Below are 19518 nucleotides of genomic sequence, written 5' to 3'. Positions count from 1 at the left end.
TACTATGACACACTATACTTATCATATTACAAATATTTGTAACTGACTAGTAGGCTACATTATTACTAGCCTAATGACATTGGTTACATTTTAAACATCATTTGTACATCATTACCTATTGTTGCATGAACAGTCCTATATACAGTACCCTTCTTTGGGAACTCACTTTGTTACCATTGTTTTATACTAATGATGTAGGCCTGTTCATGTTTTATATTACCCTAGATTTGTTAAACATCTGTTAAACAGTTATTGTTTTAGCTGCCCATCATCTAAAGTTAAAACTGTTCATGTACAAACACTTTTAAGCCATTTTAGTAGGAGTTGGAGTTTTAAGTAGCTTAAGTCACCAAATGCTAGAGTTAGCTAGCTAGCAGACTCAACTAACATATCAACATATATCTAACAATCAGTCAAAGAAGCTGGTTTGGAGATAAAGGTAATGTTAACAACATTAACTCACAGACTGCTAACATTAAGCGTTCCACATCGGAGGATAATATGAATTTAGATTTTTTTGTCCAAAGACCGGTTGAATTTGCCTGTTTCACCATCGTTCTGGTAAGTTTTACCACCCCAGGTATGACACAAATCCAATATGGCCTTCATGTGAATAAAGCCGGTTTAATACATGAGTGACCAAAATGTAAAGGAAGCTGGAACTTTCAGTTGCCTAAACCTAAACCTAAACCTAACCTTAACCAAAGTTCTTTACTTGCCTAAACTTAACCGTTAGCTGACCTTTTCACGTGACAAACAGGAGCAAACGACAAGTCCAATTTGTGGTATTTTCACACAATCCAGTTCATAATGAAGAACCCTACTGTTGTGTCCACTGGTTAGACTGAGCTCCCAGTGCTACGTTTTATGAGGTTCTAGTTTTCACGCTCTTCCATATGACTCATCATGCTACACCACCAGCTGTTCAGCGGGTATGATGCTACAAGCATTAGACCCACTAAAAAGAAATAAGCCTGTGGACTGCACCATCGAGAACTCTGTGATTCTGGTCAGTGCTGAAGAGGGAGTTGGTTACATGCCAGCTTCAGAAAAGTTGCTCCTGTCTATATTTGATTCCTGCCACAGCCTGCCAGTCATGTGGTTATGAACGTCAGGTTCACAGGGTCCATCTTGAAGGTAGCCAAGACTGACTCATACTGGAGCATGCAGGAAAAGACTAGCAGGCAGAGTCATTACTGACAGGAGAACATTTCTCTCCTCTGTAATTGCTGTGACATGAACGACATTGCATCCCAAGTTCTTGTGTTATTCACGTTTTTACCTGTGTGTGCCGAATAAGTTTCATGACCCCCAGAGCCCATGTGTCTCAAATCCATTGAAAACACATTGTGTAGTTTCATGAGAAAAATTAAGGATACCTGGAAAGTTGACTCTTTGGAGACGCAAGGATCCGTATATCAGCTGCAATATATTTTTGGGTCTCGCATAAAATCTCCACTAAACAGTTCGCAAAATGTGGTAGTTCTGCAGCATCGCCTGTTACAGTATGTCTGCACCACTGACTACCCATCATGACAGACGTTAGGCCTGCAGTCCTCATGAATTACTGAACTGCATTTAAAAAAAAAAAAAAATTTAAAGATTAAAATTTGACTTTTGACCTTTTAGGCCGCCGATAAAGTGTAACAAATTCATATTTTATATCTTCAAATGACTACTTTCCGTTTCCGTTCTGACAGCTATAATTACCATTGGGCAAAGGTGCGAGTAGGCTCAAAATCTGTCCCGCGTCAAAATCACAGTTAAATTAAGCAGAAAAATAATTACCACCAAAAGGTCACTTCCTTTGCTGTAGAGAAATAGGGCAGGTGCTGAAACACCGGGTCCTAATCTGTGCATGTATTTGGTTCGGCTGTCTGCGTGTGGAGCAGAACCTCTCTGGAAGTGCCAGCCATGTTGCCGCCGAGAAGAAAAAAATTCATGTGCTGCGGTTCACTTAGAATTCGGCAAAAAAAAAAACTGTGTGACACTCTCTAATAACACCAGTCGCCCTTTAAATTATTCTCTTGAACCCTCACCATTCAATCATGGCACGGAGTTAATTAAGCTATACCCAGAGTAATAAAGAAGATAGATGACACTCGGTCATACATGCGCGCCCTGACTGTGTGACAACAACTGAAGGCTGGTAAGGTCAGAGCCCGGCAATTGATGGAACTGTCATCGCGTCACAGCGGAAATCCAGCAGCGGAATCGGATTGTCCGCGCCGAGGACCGGCTTGCCACCGGTCCGGGGGACTAAACGAACGGCCTGAGACATATTGGCGGCCTTGTCCCCAAACGCGAGACCTCAGAATCCAATCTGAGCAGGCGATCACTCACCCGCTGTTTATTGTCATCATTTATGCTTGTCCGATAACTGGCACATAGGCGCTTATTGACTTCCTCTTGCTTAAGGAACATGAGGTCCAGAGGCTGTCAGTTAGACCTATCAAGATCCTCCAACCAATCTATCCTCATGCTATACAGAAAAAAAAAAAATCATTAAAAAGCATTAATCTGCAAAACTGATGGTGCAAATTTGTAATCTTGGGAATGTTTGTCAGTTTTGCTGTTTCTTTGTTGTTCTTTGGTAGCAGAAGCCATCACTAGTAGCTGCTTTGACTGCCATTCACCATAAGGAAACCTTCTTTTGAGTTTTACATCAGGTTTTTTGTAGCTTTATGTTTGATCCGCAGCGATGACTTAGACGCGCATCCTGCCAGAAAGTGAGCTGCAGTCGGCGCACAGGGAGCCGCAGCTCCCCAGAGAGACGTTTCCATGTTGATCACGTTATCAAGCGGGGCGCATGATGCTATCCTAGTGTGCCACTGGCATATCTTTTGTGCCGCATCCCTTTCACAGTGGAAGCTCTGAAGCCACTACAGTTTGCTCAGAGAGACAACAAATAGAAAAATAGCTGAGACTCACATGCAAAGGTTAGACTGGCCTCTCGGCTGACAATGGTCCCGAAAGAGTTGGAGGCGAGGCACTGATACGTTCCAGCATCTTGGTCTTTGTTCAGATGGCTGATTCGGAGGTTGCCTCCAGACAGGCTGTAGTGGGAGCCAGATTTGGGACTGATCACTGTGCCGTTCAGTTTCCACCTAAAATAAATGGAGAGAAATTAACATGTAAATTAAGAAATTAAATCTTCATTTTTTAGCTTTTGGCTTTAATGTCATCCAATGTCGACTGGCGCACTCCAAACTAGAATGAGGAGAATGTGACTTGTGCCTCCATTTGATTGTTTTTCAACAGCAAAGGAATAAAAGGTGGAGAGAGCCCTGAGATCATGCCCTCCAGCTTAGCGTTAATCTAAGCAGCAGCGAACCACTGTGGTGCCAAGGACTTTACTCCCCGCGAATAGATAGCATTGCAGGCCATCCATCTTGCCAGGCCCCAGTCAAACCGCATAAAAATGCAGCTTAATCATTATGGTGCCACAATTAAAACAAATGCCTGCAACCTTGCCTTCACACTTGTGCATTCTAGACTAGTCCACATGATTATCATCGGTGTTAGAGGTGATCAACGAAGGGTATAATTCACTTAAAATGGCAACAGATTCACCAATCTCTCCACACAGATTGCACCTTATTATAAGAAACACAGGTGGGTGGAAAATCAGTCATTTCAGAAAGATGGTTTAAAGCTTCAGCTGAGGCAAAAAGGGCTTGGATACATTTATTTGTTATCCGTGATGTATAGCCATCAAAGCAATAAAATGTACTTCACAGATAAACAGGCATGAAAGGAGCATTTTATCTCTTTAGATTTGATTAGGGTCCAAGGTGATTTAGCGGTTGATTATTTCTTTGGAGAGAAGTTTGAAATTTCCTTCTACTTTGTTTTTTTTTTTTAAATTTTCTCTGTGTGATTCAGGTTCAGCGGTGGAAAAAACACATTGCATTGTTTCATTTGGAAAAAGAAGGCAGCTTTGATGTGAAAAAAGGGGGCTTTGCTAAAGCCTTTTTGTACAGTATACAGAAGTTGAGGAAAGCTGTTTTGTGCACTGCTATCTTAACTCCTTGTTATGCCACTTTGGTGCCTCTGAGGCATAAAAACCTTTCTGAGGAAACACAGTGGTGATGTGTTGTTATTATTGTGGTTTTGTGTTTCTATATTATATTATAGCATAATTATAATATATTATAGAATAGAGCAATTTGCTGCATTTTGTTGCAGAGAATCATACTATTCTCAAATGCTCAGTGCTGCAGCCCTTGTGGTCAGTGGAGTAGCATCATAAAGTCATAAGCAGGAGCTGATTACACGAGAAAAACAATGTAAGACTGTGTATTGTTTACCCTTGGTGGACTGTAAATACACCCCATAATATTTGTGGGCTGGGGGTTGCACCATTCACAATGCGTCTCCACAGACTTTTTCTTTTAATAGACACAATGTGTAGACACAATGGTCCTTCATGGCCCTTCTCCAGTTCAGTCATAAGTAAGTGCGCGCTCTCAAGAGCCTTATTACTACACACAATGGAGCGGAGCCTGGGGTGGGGGCACAATCTCACAGGACTACAGCAGTGATTCATTTGCAGCTGAAGTGGAACAAACAAAAATCCACATAAATATTTTACAGCCAAGTAACACCTTCAGACTTGAGCTGAAAGACAGAACGGACATTGGTAGAAATGATGCTCCGAGCCCCGGCGTCAGGCTCCGATAGCGGCTGCCTCTGGCTGATGCATTTGTTTCTGAAAAGGCATCCCATCAAATATGAAAGCAGCCCCATTCATAGTTGTAATTGCTCAGAGAGACTGAGCGGTATATCCATATTGAAAGGGTTTAATCGGGTGACAGCTTGAATACCAAATGCTGCGAAAGATTTCACTGACAGCCGCTCATTCGATGCTTTATCTCTGACTTTCTAAAACATTACATGAGATAGCTAATTGAGCCTGGAAAATGTTTGATGTATCAGAGTGACTAATCATGTTCCATGTTCAAAGGGATAAAGAATTTACCCAGTTGGAGGAAGACATTGTGAATCTCTAAATATATTGTGCTATGTGTGTGTGTGTGTGTGGTAGTGATGGTGGTTAAAGATAGTGATAGTTAAAGATAATTGCCTACCCAAGAACTGCCGCTGTGCTTTTGTGACAAATTGAATGGCCCATGGCAACTTCTGTCGCTTTAAACCAACTGTACAACAACTTTAAAGATGCTAAGTGTCGAATATTCTAATTTAGGTGAAATTTGTGCACTAACACTGGAAAAATTAGACAGATGCTAGACAAATGTTAGAGGATTTCCGAATGTGTCGTCAAATCCATGATCATGTCACCGCATGTCCTCCTCCAATGGAAGTACGGAGCAATAGATTACATTAAATACGTACATGTAAACAAGATTATTTAATAATTCTATTTACAATGATTTATGCTAGCAAGCAGACCACAACAGCAGTTCCATTTGTTAGGCACATGCTTTATGCAATCATGTTACAACAGGCCGTGTACACAGTGGCATAATACCAGGCCATCTGGCTTATGAGGCTGTGAATGTTAGACGGTCTGTTCCTTTTCTTAACCCTGGCGCTTTAATTTGTAAAAAAAATATTTTTATCCTACCGACTGGGTACCCGCAGACCCCAGAGGTATACTTTTTGTCATATCTCACAGGTGCTTTATTCTATCATTCAAATTTTTTGTTCCTAATGACTTCATATCATTGTTTTCTGTTTCTGTTTTAAGTATTGCTTTTTAGAAATACCAATGTATTGGGGTCCTGGGGGACCCCAGTCAAAAGCACCCAATTCCGCCTATGCAGTTTTAATAGATGGAACAATTTATTGAGTTCATGTTTGCCATGGGTCCTAATTTAAAGTATCACACACTGTCGGGGGGGGGGGGGGGGGGGGGACTGTCAGTCATTTTGAAGGAGACAGACAGATGCAGCAGACAGATTTCCTCATGTGCTCTGTCGACGACCCTAAATACTGCTCTTCTCTTCTCTTCTCTTCTCTTCTCTTCTGTAACTTTCCTAAAATAATAATAATCTGGTTTTTTTTTCCAGATGACATTAATTATATAACTAATAATGTTTTGAGAAGAAATAAGTTTTTGCTATATTTTGCTATGATGGTTGTTTCTTACAGTTTATTCTTGGGGTCCCCAGTCGGTAGTCCTTGTATATTAAATATGTTGATAGGATGAGGGTTTTTAAAACCACGCCTCGGATAATAGCAGTTAAACTGTAATTCAGCAAAAACTTCACATATGGTATAGAATTCAAATATCACTTTTTTATATTTTATTTCAATTTTTTATGTCGCTTTTTTTCATCCGTTTCATTTCAAATGATATTTACAAGCATTTTAAAATACAAATTGTCCCTTTTTTTTCTCCTCAAGCCAGGTTTGCTGTAGACTAAACACATATCTTAGCGCTAGTGGCATTCAATCCAAACACTGCAGGTCAACCCGTCACAGTATACAGTCGTGTGCTGTGCAATTAATGAACTTTGAACATGATTTAGCTGTTGTCTGCTCTGCGCAAGACATCTTTAGAAGGCGGCGGCGGCGCTGACAGGGCCGCACAGCGACCTTGACAGGAAACAGCTGATTAGGTCATCCTCTAAGCTGGCTCAATCCCAAGTATTAAATGTACCAATCCTTCCAAATCTCACCCCGGCAATTTCAGTGAGCAAACATGATTGATTTGAACCTTTACTTGCCAGAGATACTGCAACACACCAACCTTTCAATAGACTAATGATCCATGCAAGGAAGAAATAGAGGGGGAAAAAACAGTCGTTCTTTGCACTCCACAGCAGAATAAGATATTTGAGCCGGGGTAACATGCAGAGCTTAACATGCAGGAGAGACTGCAACACATTTCAGGCGGGATTTGAAAGGGAGAATCCACCACAAAACAGAATTCATGTAATGTATTCCTATGATCCTGATCAGCGCAGCCTTGATTTGCGAGGATGAACGAGTCTTTTCCAAAGCTAGAAACAACAGAGCCGAGACTCTCTTGATGCCGCCATCGTGAGACAAATCCTGGAGCCGTTTCATTGACAGTGACTGGAAGACTGAATACGAGGACATGAAGACAATACCCAATACGATATTACAGGGATATGGACACTTTCTCCATATCTGGTCCATAACTGTTAGCACTACAAAGAAATAAAGCGCATTTGGATGTAAAAGCTCAAACAAACATTCTGAGTCCACAAAATCACTGTCAGTGGGACAGCTTCAGGTTTTGTCACAGATTAAAACAAAACTTGCTGGTTTCTAGCTTTGGAGCAGAAGTGTTCATGCTCAATGTAGAGTATATGGATTAAACTGTCTGAGATCAAAAGAATAATATGTTTAACTTTTAGGGTAAAACAGGTGAGTTTGAAACATGAAACATGAAACATGTTTGTAACAAGAAAGTTACAAATGCATGCTTCTGTTATTATTTAGTTTATCACGATACCACTATGTCATGAATTACACTGGTTAATCTTAACTTCTAAAGGCTTCTTATCTTTTTTGAGATCCCTAGACCACATTCTAATTTTGATGTCTATTTTTATGTCAGACGGATTGTTAAAGCTGCACTAGGCAAGACTTTTATGTAAAAATACACCTGCCTTATCGGCTTAAATCACAAAGTGGGGCTGCATCAGAGAAGAACGTCCCATCTCTCCTCATTGAGACGTCGAAGATTTGCCCTATTTGACCAAATTAAATTCTGTCTCCTAAACAGCAGTGAGCAGCGCTCCGTCCAGAGAAAGCTGGACTCACCAACGTTAGGCCTTTTGTCTCATTCATCCCTTTGGTATAAAGCAACACAGACCGGCCGGATTGGTAAACATGAGTGTGCTGTGTGCTGTTTACTGACGTCACCTTGCAGGATTTCTGGTTATTCAAATTTTTCAAACAGTTACCTCTCACTACTATTTGCCAATTTATTTTACCTTGAAGAATAGATGTTAATTCATAGAGGTATCGTTTAACACAAGAATGGAGACCTATATGCCGATGATGAGTCTAAGATGGAAGGATTGAGGTGTTGAGACAGGACTGGGAGAAAAGGATGCAGCACAGAGGGGGAGGAACGGCGTGCAGATGAAGCGCTTCAGCCGTATTCTCACCGGTAGACAGGAGGTGGGCTTCCCTGGGCTTCACAGCTGAACACCACCTCTCTGTTCTTCTCCAGAGAGTCCACAGGATACACAATGCTGCCGGGCTGCTTGGTGAAGACAGGACTCTGCAGGACGCTGCTCTCTGTAGGACGAGGGGGAAAGACAACACAGCCCACTTTAAACTTAGACACCGAACCGCTTGCAAAACAGGCAATTAGTCAGCGGCAGAAAACAGGTCGACGCTGGTAAAACATTAGAGGGGCAAAACCACAAGCAGACCAAACATGTCATTTAGCTCTGCCTGTCACAGCACTGTGACACAGGGAAGAATGATTTGAAGTGAGACGTGTCTTCAACTGCTATTTAGGTGGTAACAGCACCTGATTTATATTGAACAATTGTCAGGAAAGCATCTCCATTTGACTTTTGTCTTGCATCCTTTTTTTTTTGCACAGTGCTGTTGGAGTGTTTGTGTCCACGCAGATGTTTAAGCAATGGTTTTGTATGGTGAGCGCTCCTCAGCTGTGAATGACACACACCACACACACAACAGAAGCCTCCATTACTCCAATGTGCTTCCTGTGCATGACTCCGCAAAGTGTCATTAAACATGTGCATGACTTAAGTGGCAGTGAGGCTATGGAGTCAAGGATAGGTAACAGCCTTAATCGCCCTCTTATCCTTTCCCTGGGGCATGGTTAGATGTCATTTAAAAGCAATATTTGGTAGAATATGTTCACTTTTTTAGCGGATGCACCTTTCTATAGGAGTTCACTGGCAGGCAGCCACCAATATTGGATGTCTGGGGACTCAGTAACTACCTTTCACTTACTTCCATTTTGTAATCCTAGTATCAAAATCATGCTTCTAACACACAAACAAAGCAAACTACATGTGTCTAGGGTCCTACTTAAAGTAATAATACACATCTTTTTCATATAAATAAATGTCTGTTTTGCTACTGTATCGTTGATTGATAGTACCCAGTTCATGAAGGCTTTTACATTCACTGTTCTAAACACCTATGAGGAGGTCCCTGTTTCCCAATAAAAATCCTCTGCTGCACAGGAAGAGATGCGTTTTACATTTACAGAAGTGGCAATAGAAGAAGTTAGAAATATAAGAAGCCATAGTCTATACTGAGTATCTTTATTGTACAGTATATTGGGCCAATGCCTACATTTAGTGCAAAACAAAGGTGACGCCAAAATCAAGAAAAACAAGAATCTTGCGGATTATCACTTTAAAATAGTAAAAATAGTAACTTGTTTGCAATTATCAAAACAACGTGGTGCAAAAACCTGAATGGCAGTAGTGATAGTGGATCCCTAGGACAGCTAATGCCAGAGGTTTAACTGCCTCTGAACTGAGGTTCTTTGCATACACAATAAAATGTTCACCAAGTTCACTGTAGAATGCAGTATCAAGTTCAACCATCACTAAAATGCATGTCTGTGGACTAACACAGACATGATGCAGACCTAGATTTACATTTGCTGCTATATACAGTATCTGAACTGTAATAGTTTGGAAGTAAATACATGGACAGAGGACAGAGCTCTTCCAAATTGCTTCTGCAGCGCAACGGGTAGAGTATGTGACACTCAAGTCTTTTGTGATTTGCATAAAAAATAAATAAAAATGTATACAGTTATGTTGCTCTAAAACAGCCTGCTGCTTTTCATTCTAGCCATCTAATCAGGGACTGATTTACACCTGTGATGCAAGGTGATTGCAATTACCAGCAAATAACTACCTCAGCGTATAGAAAACCAGCAGTGCTCTGGGTCCTGAGTGATTCCTAGATCACCAAAATTACAAGCAATAGTAGTGCAAGATTCAGGGCCGTAGTTCCTTGAAAATGTCCCTGTGACCACAGAATGACCAGGTAAGAGACGTGCTAGAAAAGAAAAGGAGAGCAAAGAAGTGAGATAGAATGGACTTTGTCGGAGCAGTTAGAGTGAGTAGAGGACAAGGGATATGATTCAGTGACATGAGGTACTGGTTGAAGAGATTAGTTTTCTGCCTACAATGGAAGATGGGGAGTGACTCTGCTGCTCAGAGTGGAGTAGGAAGGTCATTCTACCACTGAGGAGCCAGGAGGGAGAAGGGCTGGTAAGGAGTGGCGGGCTGGGGCGTAGCACCGGGCCATGGCCTGGAGGTATGGGGGGTGTGGATCCCTTCACATTCTTGTAAGCCAGAACCAGGGTTGTGAATTGCAGGGGATGTAAGAAGCGGAGTTGCATGGTAGAATTTGGGGAGGTCGAGGACAAGGACGAGGCGAGCTGCAGCTGTCTGGATGAGTAGGAGGGGCTGGAGGAAGTGTTAGTTGTAATAGTCCAGACGGACGATGACTAGTGCTTGTACGAGGAAATGAGAAGCCTCCCTGGTGAGGAGGGGTTTGATTCGACGGATGCTGTAGAGTGCAAACCTGCCAGATCGGGCTCACATTGCAGCCAGTTGAGCATTCCAAAATGCTAAATATCCTTTCAGGAAAACACTGCAATGTTCAGTGCTCTATATTTCAAAAATCCAGATGATTCCACCTTCTAAAATGTCACAATTTTGCAAGAAAAGGTACTTTAAGATTGTTGATTGTGCCATAACCAGTTTCACTATCATTCCAGTAATCATTTGAAATGGGAGGAAATGGGAATGTTAAGTCATGCATGTTTTACTGATGCCCAGTAAGAGTACATATTGGCTCTACAATAGAGTTCCCAACCTTTTATTTTGTCCTCAAAGCAGAAAAACTTTCAAGCAACAGAAAGCATCAGCATTGCGTTGTGCAAGACGTGACAAAGCTGTGTGTAGCTGTATAGGACGACATGCACAGGGCGATGCATAATTCAAAGACCTGCTCAATAGGCAATCTAATTCACGAAAACACCTCCCTACATACCTCACCTTTTCACAGCATTAGAGTATGTTTCCAATCCCCCAGCAGCATTCAGACCTCATGCTAATTTCGGTCAGGGTAAGCTATTCTTTTTTCATGCAAAACTGTTACAAAAATGAACACAGCTTTTTAAGGTTTCGCCTCTGAGGCACACGTGCCACCTGCACAGCACTCTGAAGACTGATTTATACAGGTTGAAAAAAAAACCATACGATTTCAAGAGAAAGCACCAAACACGTTGTTGTGAAATCACAAATTATAAGTAGTTTCAGCTATAGATGCTGTTAGAACAATTGCTGTTGTTGCATGGTCAACTGAAACCACTTTTCAGACGCATTATGAGTAGATTTTCTGATTTGTTACACTTAAATTTTAGACTTAAAATTCCCACAACATTTCATCTCTGTAGGGTGACCAGAATCCGGCTTAGTGCTGCTCAGACAGGCCTTTTAATCATTTAACCCACGTCCCCCAAAAAGAGAATTTAAAAACAATATAATGCCATATTTTTTCATCCTTGTGGTTCTAATTATTTCTGGCATGAGCTAGTTGTTTTCTGATCATCCAGCGGTAATTACTCAGTTTGCTCCAACAACTCTTATCTCTCGAACAACTCTTCAACATTTTGGTTACAAATAGGCCCACTTTGCTGGCTGTAACCTCATAAATACTTGGGTGAAAATGAATTGACTGTCTGTTCATTGCCAACAGGCAAAACTGCACCATTTGTACCAAAAGATAATATTGTCCCACAATGACTGGCACAATATCATTCAATAGACAATTTTCGAAGGTGACCATGAGTCAAGGGCTTTCCGGTGGCACAGCACTTTAACCTTGGTTTGTATCCACTATCAGCTTACACACAAGACACTGCCGACTCCGATGAAAAGCAATCAGTGAATATTTTTGTGTACGCTTTTGTGTATGCTACATACACAAGGAAAAGGCAAAGAATGCACCATGTGTTTCAAATGTTGTTTTCTGCATAATTAAACTCGTGATTATCATTATTAACTCCCTTCCTTTCCCTAAAGCATGCACCAAATGAGTAGGAGGTAGGAAGCTGAGATGAAAGCCTTAAGTCGAGCTCACTAAACCTAGGCTTGCACCCGGACAAGCTATAAGCACTGGCTCACCTCATTATGCCTGCCTTAAGTGCAACTGTGGACAAAGCTAATGTGCCCTGGAATAATAGTCTATAATGGCTCCATTTGTCTACATGTCAGAATCAAAAAAACACATCAGTTTGATGTGATAGAAATTTTAAGACTGTGGATTTTATTTTCTTCATAATGCATAAATGGTCAGAATTCCTTGTTATAGGACTCTCTTGCAAATATCTGTGAAATCTCCTTGGATTTGGTCGCCCCATTTATCTGGGTTGTATGCAAAAACCAATATATCATAAACTAAGTATGTATTAGCACTGTAAATATAGTATATATCTTCTTGCAGACAAATGCAGCACTTCACTTACCAGGCATATAAATCTTAATCCAGGCTTGACAGGCATTACACTCACTTTTGCTCTTATTGTTGGCATGCCATTCTTCATAGCATAACCGCAGTATAAGGCTGTCGGCTGCATGTATGTGTATGCACCTAAACCCTAAAACTTTGTTTCAGTTCTAGGTGAAAGTAAGCTGCTGGGAAACTTTCTTTGAAAAAAGTTCCGCCGAGGCGACATAATCGCTCGACATGCACCTGTGCACCAAGCTGTTGTGTACTGGGGTCATGCCGAACGGGAAGAAGTAGGTCACCATTCAAATCCTAACCCCGTGTTTCTCTGATACTCAGATATCTTTACTGGGGCTCCCAATAGGCCCGGCGTACCTGCGACGGGGCTGCTTCTCTCCTCAGCGCCGCAGAATCCGATTCATCTGCATGAGACGCTGTGGGAGAAACATGTCAGCTCAAAGCGCAAGGTTACTGCCACAGGGAAAGACCCCCAGCGCTCCGAAAATTGGCTGTTGCCTACATTATTGTGACATCCAAAGATTTCTAAATCTTAAGTGGGATGCAAAATACGTGTAGACGTTAGGAAGCGCTTTGATCTTTACTGTCTTCACTTTTCTCCGTGACAGTCGGAGGGATTCTTTCCCTCGGTTGAATGCGCTATCGTTGAGTTCTTTATTTATTTTGGTGCTTTAAATATTTTTTTTATCTATTTGGGTCCCCATTATCTGTGGCGCAGGCAGGTGCTACTCTTCATACAAAATCATAATAGGCCTTATACTGTATTTTCAGACTATATACCCTTTCACTAGCACAAATTTCAGGATCAGACCCAGTCTTATTTAGTCTCCTCCTGGGACCCAGGCTCATGGCAACACTGTTCCCTATCAGTTAGTTCACTAGCACCATGTTAGCTATGGGATAATTGCTCTTCTTTGGGTTAAGTTTGAGAAATAGTTTGAGAAACCAGGCTCTCTACATCGGAGTATGGTATTTGAGTCTGTAGCTGACATGAATATAATTTAGAAATCTTTGTGTTTATGCCTGTGTGTGTGTGTGTAGGGGGAGGGGGGTTACCATTGAATAGCCATGAATATGAATGCCCAGTCCGTATCCAAACAAAATTAACAAGCATGATTTTTGTCAATTAACTGTTTAATTAAGAACAAAATGTTCTCTGATGTTTCAACGAATTAAATCGAGCCTGGTTCAGCTCCAACGTCCAATGTGCGGCACTTTGGCTAGCTGACTTTTCTGTGGTAGCATTGCAACGACGGCTGAATAGAGTAGTACTCAACAGTTGTGCACTTCATGCTCTAAAAGCCCCCAGTGAGATTGGCACTTTATTGTGAGCAGAACGAAGTGACCGCACCACTGCAACGGTTGGGATGAAATGGTACGATTGGGACCTGATGTGCATGTTTCAACGTTTATCTGTCAACTGTGAACATGTTATAAACAGAAATGATATGTATTGATCGGAAATGCATTTTGAAGAGTTCTGAAAAATCCCTTACAAATGAATAGATTTAGGCCCTGCTGTGAGAAGATTGTGCTGCATGGGTAAAATGTGCAATTCCTGGAGTTAAATTTATGCAAAACAAGTTGTGGCACAAATATTGCCCTGCAAAAGAGCACTATGTACCCAAAGAGCCCCACTCCATCACTAGCTGCTAGTGCCTTTTGTGCACTGGGTCTTTGAGACTAATCCACTATGGGCTGGCAGGTTTTAATGTCATCCAACAATGCCACAATCAAACAGCTATTCAGATGGTATCAACTTTGAGCTTCTGAGAGCTGGAGGGAAGATATTTTTGGATGGAATATGCTCTCCTTTAAGCTGGCCATAGAGCAGAAGATTATTGCCCTGAAAATTGTCCTGATTTGGCCATCCTGAGTAGTCTTCATGTTGTGAGTCTGACCTGGTTTGGGAAGGTTTTGGCGCTACTGGGACCAACTGGCGGCCCTCACAATAGCAAACTAAATCTGGACTACAGTGACAAGGTGCAGACTGTGCTGGGAATGTGGAGAAATTTCAGGAAATCCATGTTGCAGTGCAGACCAAATGCTAAATGATTATGTGCATTTTGGGTTATGTGTGATGCAAAATATCTGCAGATGTTGAAATAGAATAACTGTCCCAAAAACTACAGTCAGTGATGTTTGATTCTCAATGGCAATAAAGTTGAGTATAGACCTGATGTGTGTAGCACAATCACACCTGTGTGTCAACACATTCTTAAGTTTGACAACTGAGGTTTAACCTAGTTTTACATGAGAGATCCCATAATGGTTGCGTTTTCGCCGTTTAGTTTGATTATCAGCTTTTTTTTATTTTCAGAATTGATGATGATTTAGCTTTATATTAAAAAGATGTCTGCAATATTCCATTCCTGGGAGGAAGATGGGAAGAAACTGGGAGGAAATTCTCACTCCTGGTTCCCCGTATTACTCCCTCATAACTACTGTTTGGTGACATGGAACACACTATACTCCAAAATTACTATTTCAAAACTGACTTTTTGCCCACCACCATGGCTGCCAATGCTGTTAGGCATGCTGTAAGAAAATTGTGCATGGTTAGTGAACAGCATGGCACCCTAATTTGGTCATTTCGAAACCCTGGGTGAATCAGGGCCTTGGTGTTTTGCAACAAGGCATACGTTTTGAGAGTAGACAGTGTACACTCTGATGCATTATTCTCTTTACTGAGACAGCAGGAGGAAATCATACATTTTCTGTTCCTGTTGCCCTCCTAATTACAATGCGTTTGAACAGTGTAATTGGGCTGTTTTTTTCCACTCAGACAGACATGTAATCACAGTCCTCACTGGGGTGGCTGAATTCCCCAGTGAAATGACAGACAGGTATACAAGTCTTAGCATGAATGATGTAACGGCAGCATAACATAAAGGCCGGCAGCCAGTGTAATGGAAATTGAACAACAACAACAAAAAAAAAAGGGAGATTGGTCACATCCACCGCCAGCTCCTACACTTCTACCAGGCATTGATTATGTGAATAGAATTTATGTTTTCATTTCTGTAGTAGTATTACTATCTGTGTGTTCGATGTAACAGCAGCCACTGCTCTATCTGATAAGATGATCAGAATCAGGCACATTTTGAATTGGCTTGCGTCTTGTAATAGTCACACACACACACACAGATTCACAGATATGCCCTCTGCTCTGCCCTAATGGGATCCTGAGATTTAATAAACAACGACATGATTATAGTGAAGTGAAATTTTAATTAAACTTTACGACTTTAGTGTTATGATTAACAAGAAGCCACTGCTCCGGTGGAACAGGTGTGTGCACGCCCTTTGGGATGCAGGAGCCGTAAACCCCTGCCGCTCTGCCTATCTCCGTCTCTGCCAGGAACCGTCTGATCAATGTTCTTTTCCAGCCACTCAATTAGCATCGCTGTCTCGTTAAAAACCCTACAAGCTGTCGGAAAAACTGGAAGAATGGTGTGGGATGTACAGTCTCAGTTGCTCTGTATCCTCAGAGTGACAGTCGCATAAATCATTCATTTCTCCGGGTTGCGTGAGAAAGAGGCAGCGTCGCAAAATTAGCTTTGAAATGGCAACCCCGCACGCGGCGAACGCTGGTTGTGCATACAGACAACCACGAGGCGATCTTGAGTGATTTTATTCAAGTACGCATGAATAAAACATTTATTGATATGCATATCAAAAGACAAGAGTTGACAAAGCAAAACAAAGCCAAAGTGAAGATGCTCGGGCAGAGGAGAAGAGAGGAGAGGTCTTTCTTTCTTATCTGGTCTGAATCGCTAACATCGCCAATTAGCAAGGGCTAGGCTCCGAGGCCATCTGGGGATGCCCCCTCCTTCATCTTGACATAATTGCTTCTCCTGAGGAAGAGCAGGTGAGCGCACCTGGAGACGCCTGATCCAGGTTACACAGACATGGTCTTCAATTTCATAGACTAGAGCTGAGCTCTCACTAATGCTGCCATCAAGCAGGTCTCAGCCCTAATGAAAGCTTTAATAGGGTATAGAGCACTGTATAAAGTAATGAAAACATTAGTGGGTCAAATAGTTTACAGAGCAGAGCTTTGAGGTCCTCTGAGGAGGTCCAAATATACCAGTAAAACAGTGTCCAAGTGCCACACATTTATATGATGGTGTGGTTTAGCTTAAAGATATGACCAGAGAGGAATGCATGAAAAAGGAGAGAGCAGGCTGTTTTTGTAGCTGCAGATGCAGTTGCCTCCTTGAACAATGCTGCAGATTAGATGTTCAAGCCCACCTCACAGAGTAATCTAGTCCTAATCAACACATGATAATGAAGTGGGGACAGCTGGGCTGGTTAGGAGGTGTGTATGGACGGAGACCCAGGCGCAAAGGGCCACGGAGTCTGCCTAGCAGCATGGCTCAGCTGGCCTGGCACCGGCAGGCACACCGCAGGCTGCTCACCCAGTGGAATGACAAAGGTCACTGTTCATCCTGCCACTGTGAAATGGCCTGAAGAGAGAGGGGGAGCACTACCAGAAGAGACCTTGACATCACATAAGGCCATCTGACATGCATGACAACCTAAGAAATGCCCTTCATGGGCAATGGGCACAAGTAGAGAGACACATTAAGAGTGCATCATTTAGGACGGCAATTGCTGTAGCACCGGCGTTGAGACACATCATGGAGCTGCACTTCCTTTAGTCGACAATATAAAACTACATTACAGATAAGACATGGACTAATCAGTAAGTATCTTCAGTCTGGTGGACTGAAGCAGGAATCATTTACCTTTATTTAAACAGAGGTTGTAATCACTCCTATATGGAAAGAGATTACTGCCAGGAGAGATTGTATTTGAATTGCAGAAATTTGAAATTTGTTATGCTCATATTGAACCGTTGAATTAAAAAAGATGAATAATAAATTCATTAAAAATTTGAATTTGTAAGGTACTATTTGAAATTGAATGTGATTATTCTTGAACTTTAACATTTAGCTATAATTTCACATACAGTTTTCCCAATTCAAATTCAGTTTCTTGAGACACATCTCCAGGCATGAGGGACTTTTGTTCCCTGAGTGTCGACTGGAAGACAGCCGCCTCCTCCGAAGCTGCCAACAGCAAGCTAACGGTGAGTCATCTTCACTTGTGGCCGAGACAGACAGACAGTGGCGAGGCCGCCGGGCACCGCTGCTGCCTCCTAGAACCGGCCGCTTGTGGGCTGCTGCCTCGTACAATCGTCCGTGTTTGCAGTGATTAGCTTCTCCTCCATGATGAGAATGTGGAACTAGGAAGTAATATTTGGCAAGGGGGAGAATTTATATGGCAGATCGTTTGCCATGATTTTCTGCCGCCTCAGGGTTAAAGTTCACTGGCACCAGCTATCCCATAATGTTCCGTGCAACACTGAAAATGAATGGAGGCCGCCTAGTGAAATTACATGCAGTGCGGCTTCACGGTTAGCCAACCACAAACCATGTGGCACCGTGCCTTCTTCATCTTCTCAGCCAATGATTGCATTATACTCCCCACTTGGTGAAAGAGTTGCCTTGTCATTTGTTTTATGTTAGTGAACGCATTTCAACTTCACAAATCAATCTAAAAATGACCAAAAACATGTAAACATGTGGCCTAGTTAGCTACTAGCGTGGGCATCCTGGTGGACCATGGAACCGCAATGTCCTGGGTTTGAATCTGGACCAGGACCTTTGTCACATCATCCCCTCTCTCCCCGATCGTTCTTGTCTCTCTTCACTTTTGTCTGTCTAATAAAAAAAGTTAAAAAAAAAAAAAAAAACTTTTTAGACAAAAAACGTTAGCTAGTAGCTGCTGGCTAGGTAGTGGCTAATGCCTAGCTTGGGAACAAAAGTCCCTTACGCCTGGATGTGTCTCAGGAAGCTGAATCTGAATTAAGAAAACTGAATTTGAATTTGGCAAACCGAACTTGAAATTATACTAAAAAGTCAAATTCAGTAATAATCACATTTTCGGGTCATTGCATTCAATTGAAATTGTGCCTCATAAATTCAATTTTTGAATTAATTTATTCGACAACATCTTTTTTTTTCTTTTGGATTCAACGGGTTAATACGAGCTTGGCAAATTCCAATTTCTGCAATTCAAATACCATCTCTGCTGACATTTATCTCTTTCCTGCCGCCTACATGAGTCAGGGCTTGCCACTACTTCAAGAAGCAGAGACTCTCTGTGGCATTCTAAATTCAACAAGCATTATGCTATCGCTGAATTAAAAGCACACAGCTGCACTTACAGTACAAACAGATATGCTAAAGAGCTACGGCTGTGATCACAACAGTTGCTGCCATCAGTAACTTAATGTACTGGATATCTATTGCCGACTGAGTTCATTGCTTTCAAAGCATGTGTTAAAGTAAGGCTAAATTACCAGGTAAATAAAATTATCTTGTTCGTCTTCATAACTCCTAAGGACGCACAAACAGGAGCCTGTTGCCTGTTGTTCAGCCTGTGGTTTCACGTGTTTGATAGATATCACCCTCTTCGTGGGAGTATAACAAAGGAGGGTACCATGGTGCTAGTGGCTGGCAACAATTCAACCCTAGAGTTTATCTTTGCCTGATTTCTTTATAACATATCCACTGTGCAACCAGTTCATATTGTGCTTTCTGGGCAAAGGGAGCAGGATTATTGCTGCATGCTTGAGCAAAAATTGCCATATCACCTCCGTAGAGATCTCTTTTATGAAATGTCATAATTAGGCCTACAACTCAGATGTCTGTCTGGCGCAATAACTCACTCTATAAATTCTACCCAATAGCACCCATAGAGATCTGCTGGAGCAGGTTATTGCATAATGCATGGAGTCTAGCCCTGATCTAAGAGTCTCCCACCTATTTACAGTGTTGCTGCAAAAAAAAAAAAAAACTGTCCCCCATCAGTCTCTTAATCTTGCAAGTCGAGCTACTGTAAGTGCTGAGTGGACTTTCAAGCCTAGTGTTATTTTAATGTAAATTTGTATTGTTATGACAGTATTACTATTACATAGTCAAGTGGCATTTCTGCTCTGCTGAGCGAGCCTTATTGAAGCCAGCAGTGCAA

The 19518-nt window shown here is 41.8% G+C and overlaps 1 protein-coding gene across 1 annotated transcript in view; it reads right to left on the bottom strand.

Annotated features, from left to right (window-relative positions):
• The window catches only part of cntn4 (contactin 4), an 81704-nt gene extending 71359 nt beyond the window's left edge, over positions 1-10345 (bottom strand). The window contains exons 1-3 of the mRNA XM_071919939.2: positions 10186-10345; positions 8109-8241; positions 2932-3107 (exon numbers count right to left, since the gene is read on the bottom strand). Coding sequence (XP_071776040.1) covers positions 2932-3107; positions 8109-8241; positions 10186-10345 — 469 coding nt within the window. The remainder of the gene's footprint in view (positions 1-2931; positions 3108-8108; positions 8242-10185) is intronic.
• Between the last annotated feature and the right edge of the window lie 9173 nt (positions 10346-19518).

The sequence above is a fragment of the Centroberyx gerrardi genome, chromosome 5 (assembly GCF_048128805.1).
Source record: "Centroberyx gerrardi isolate f3 chromosome 5, fCenGer3.hap1.cur.20231027, whole genome shotgun sequence".
Lineage (NCBI taxonomy): Eukaryota > Metazoa > Chordata > Actinopteri > Beryciformes > Berycidae > Centroberyx > Centroberyx gerrardi.
Note: the sequence above shows the minus strand (reverse complement) of the source record. Positions and strands in the feature narration are given on the sequence as shown.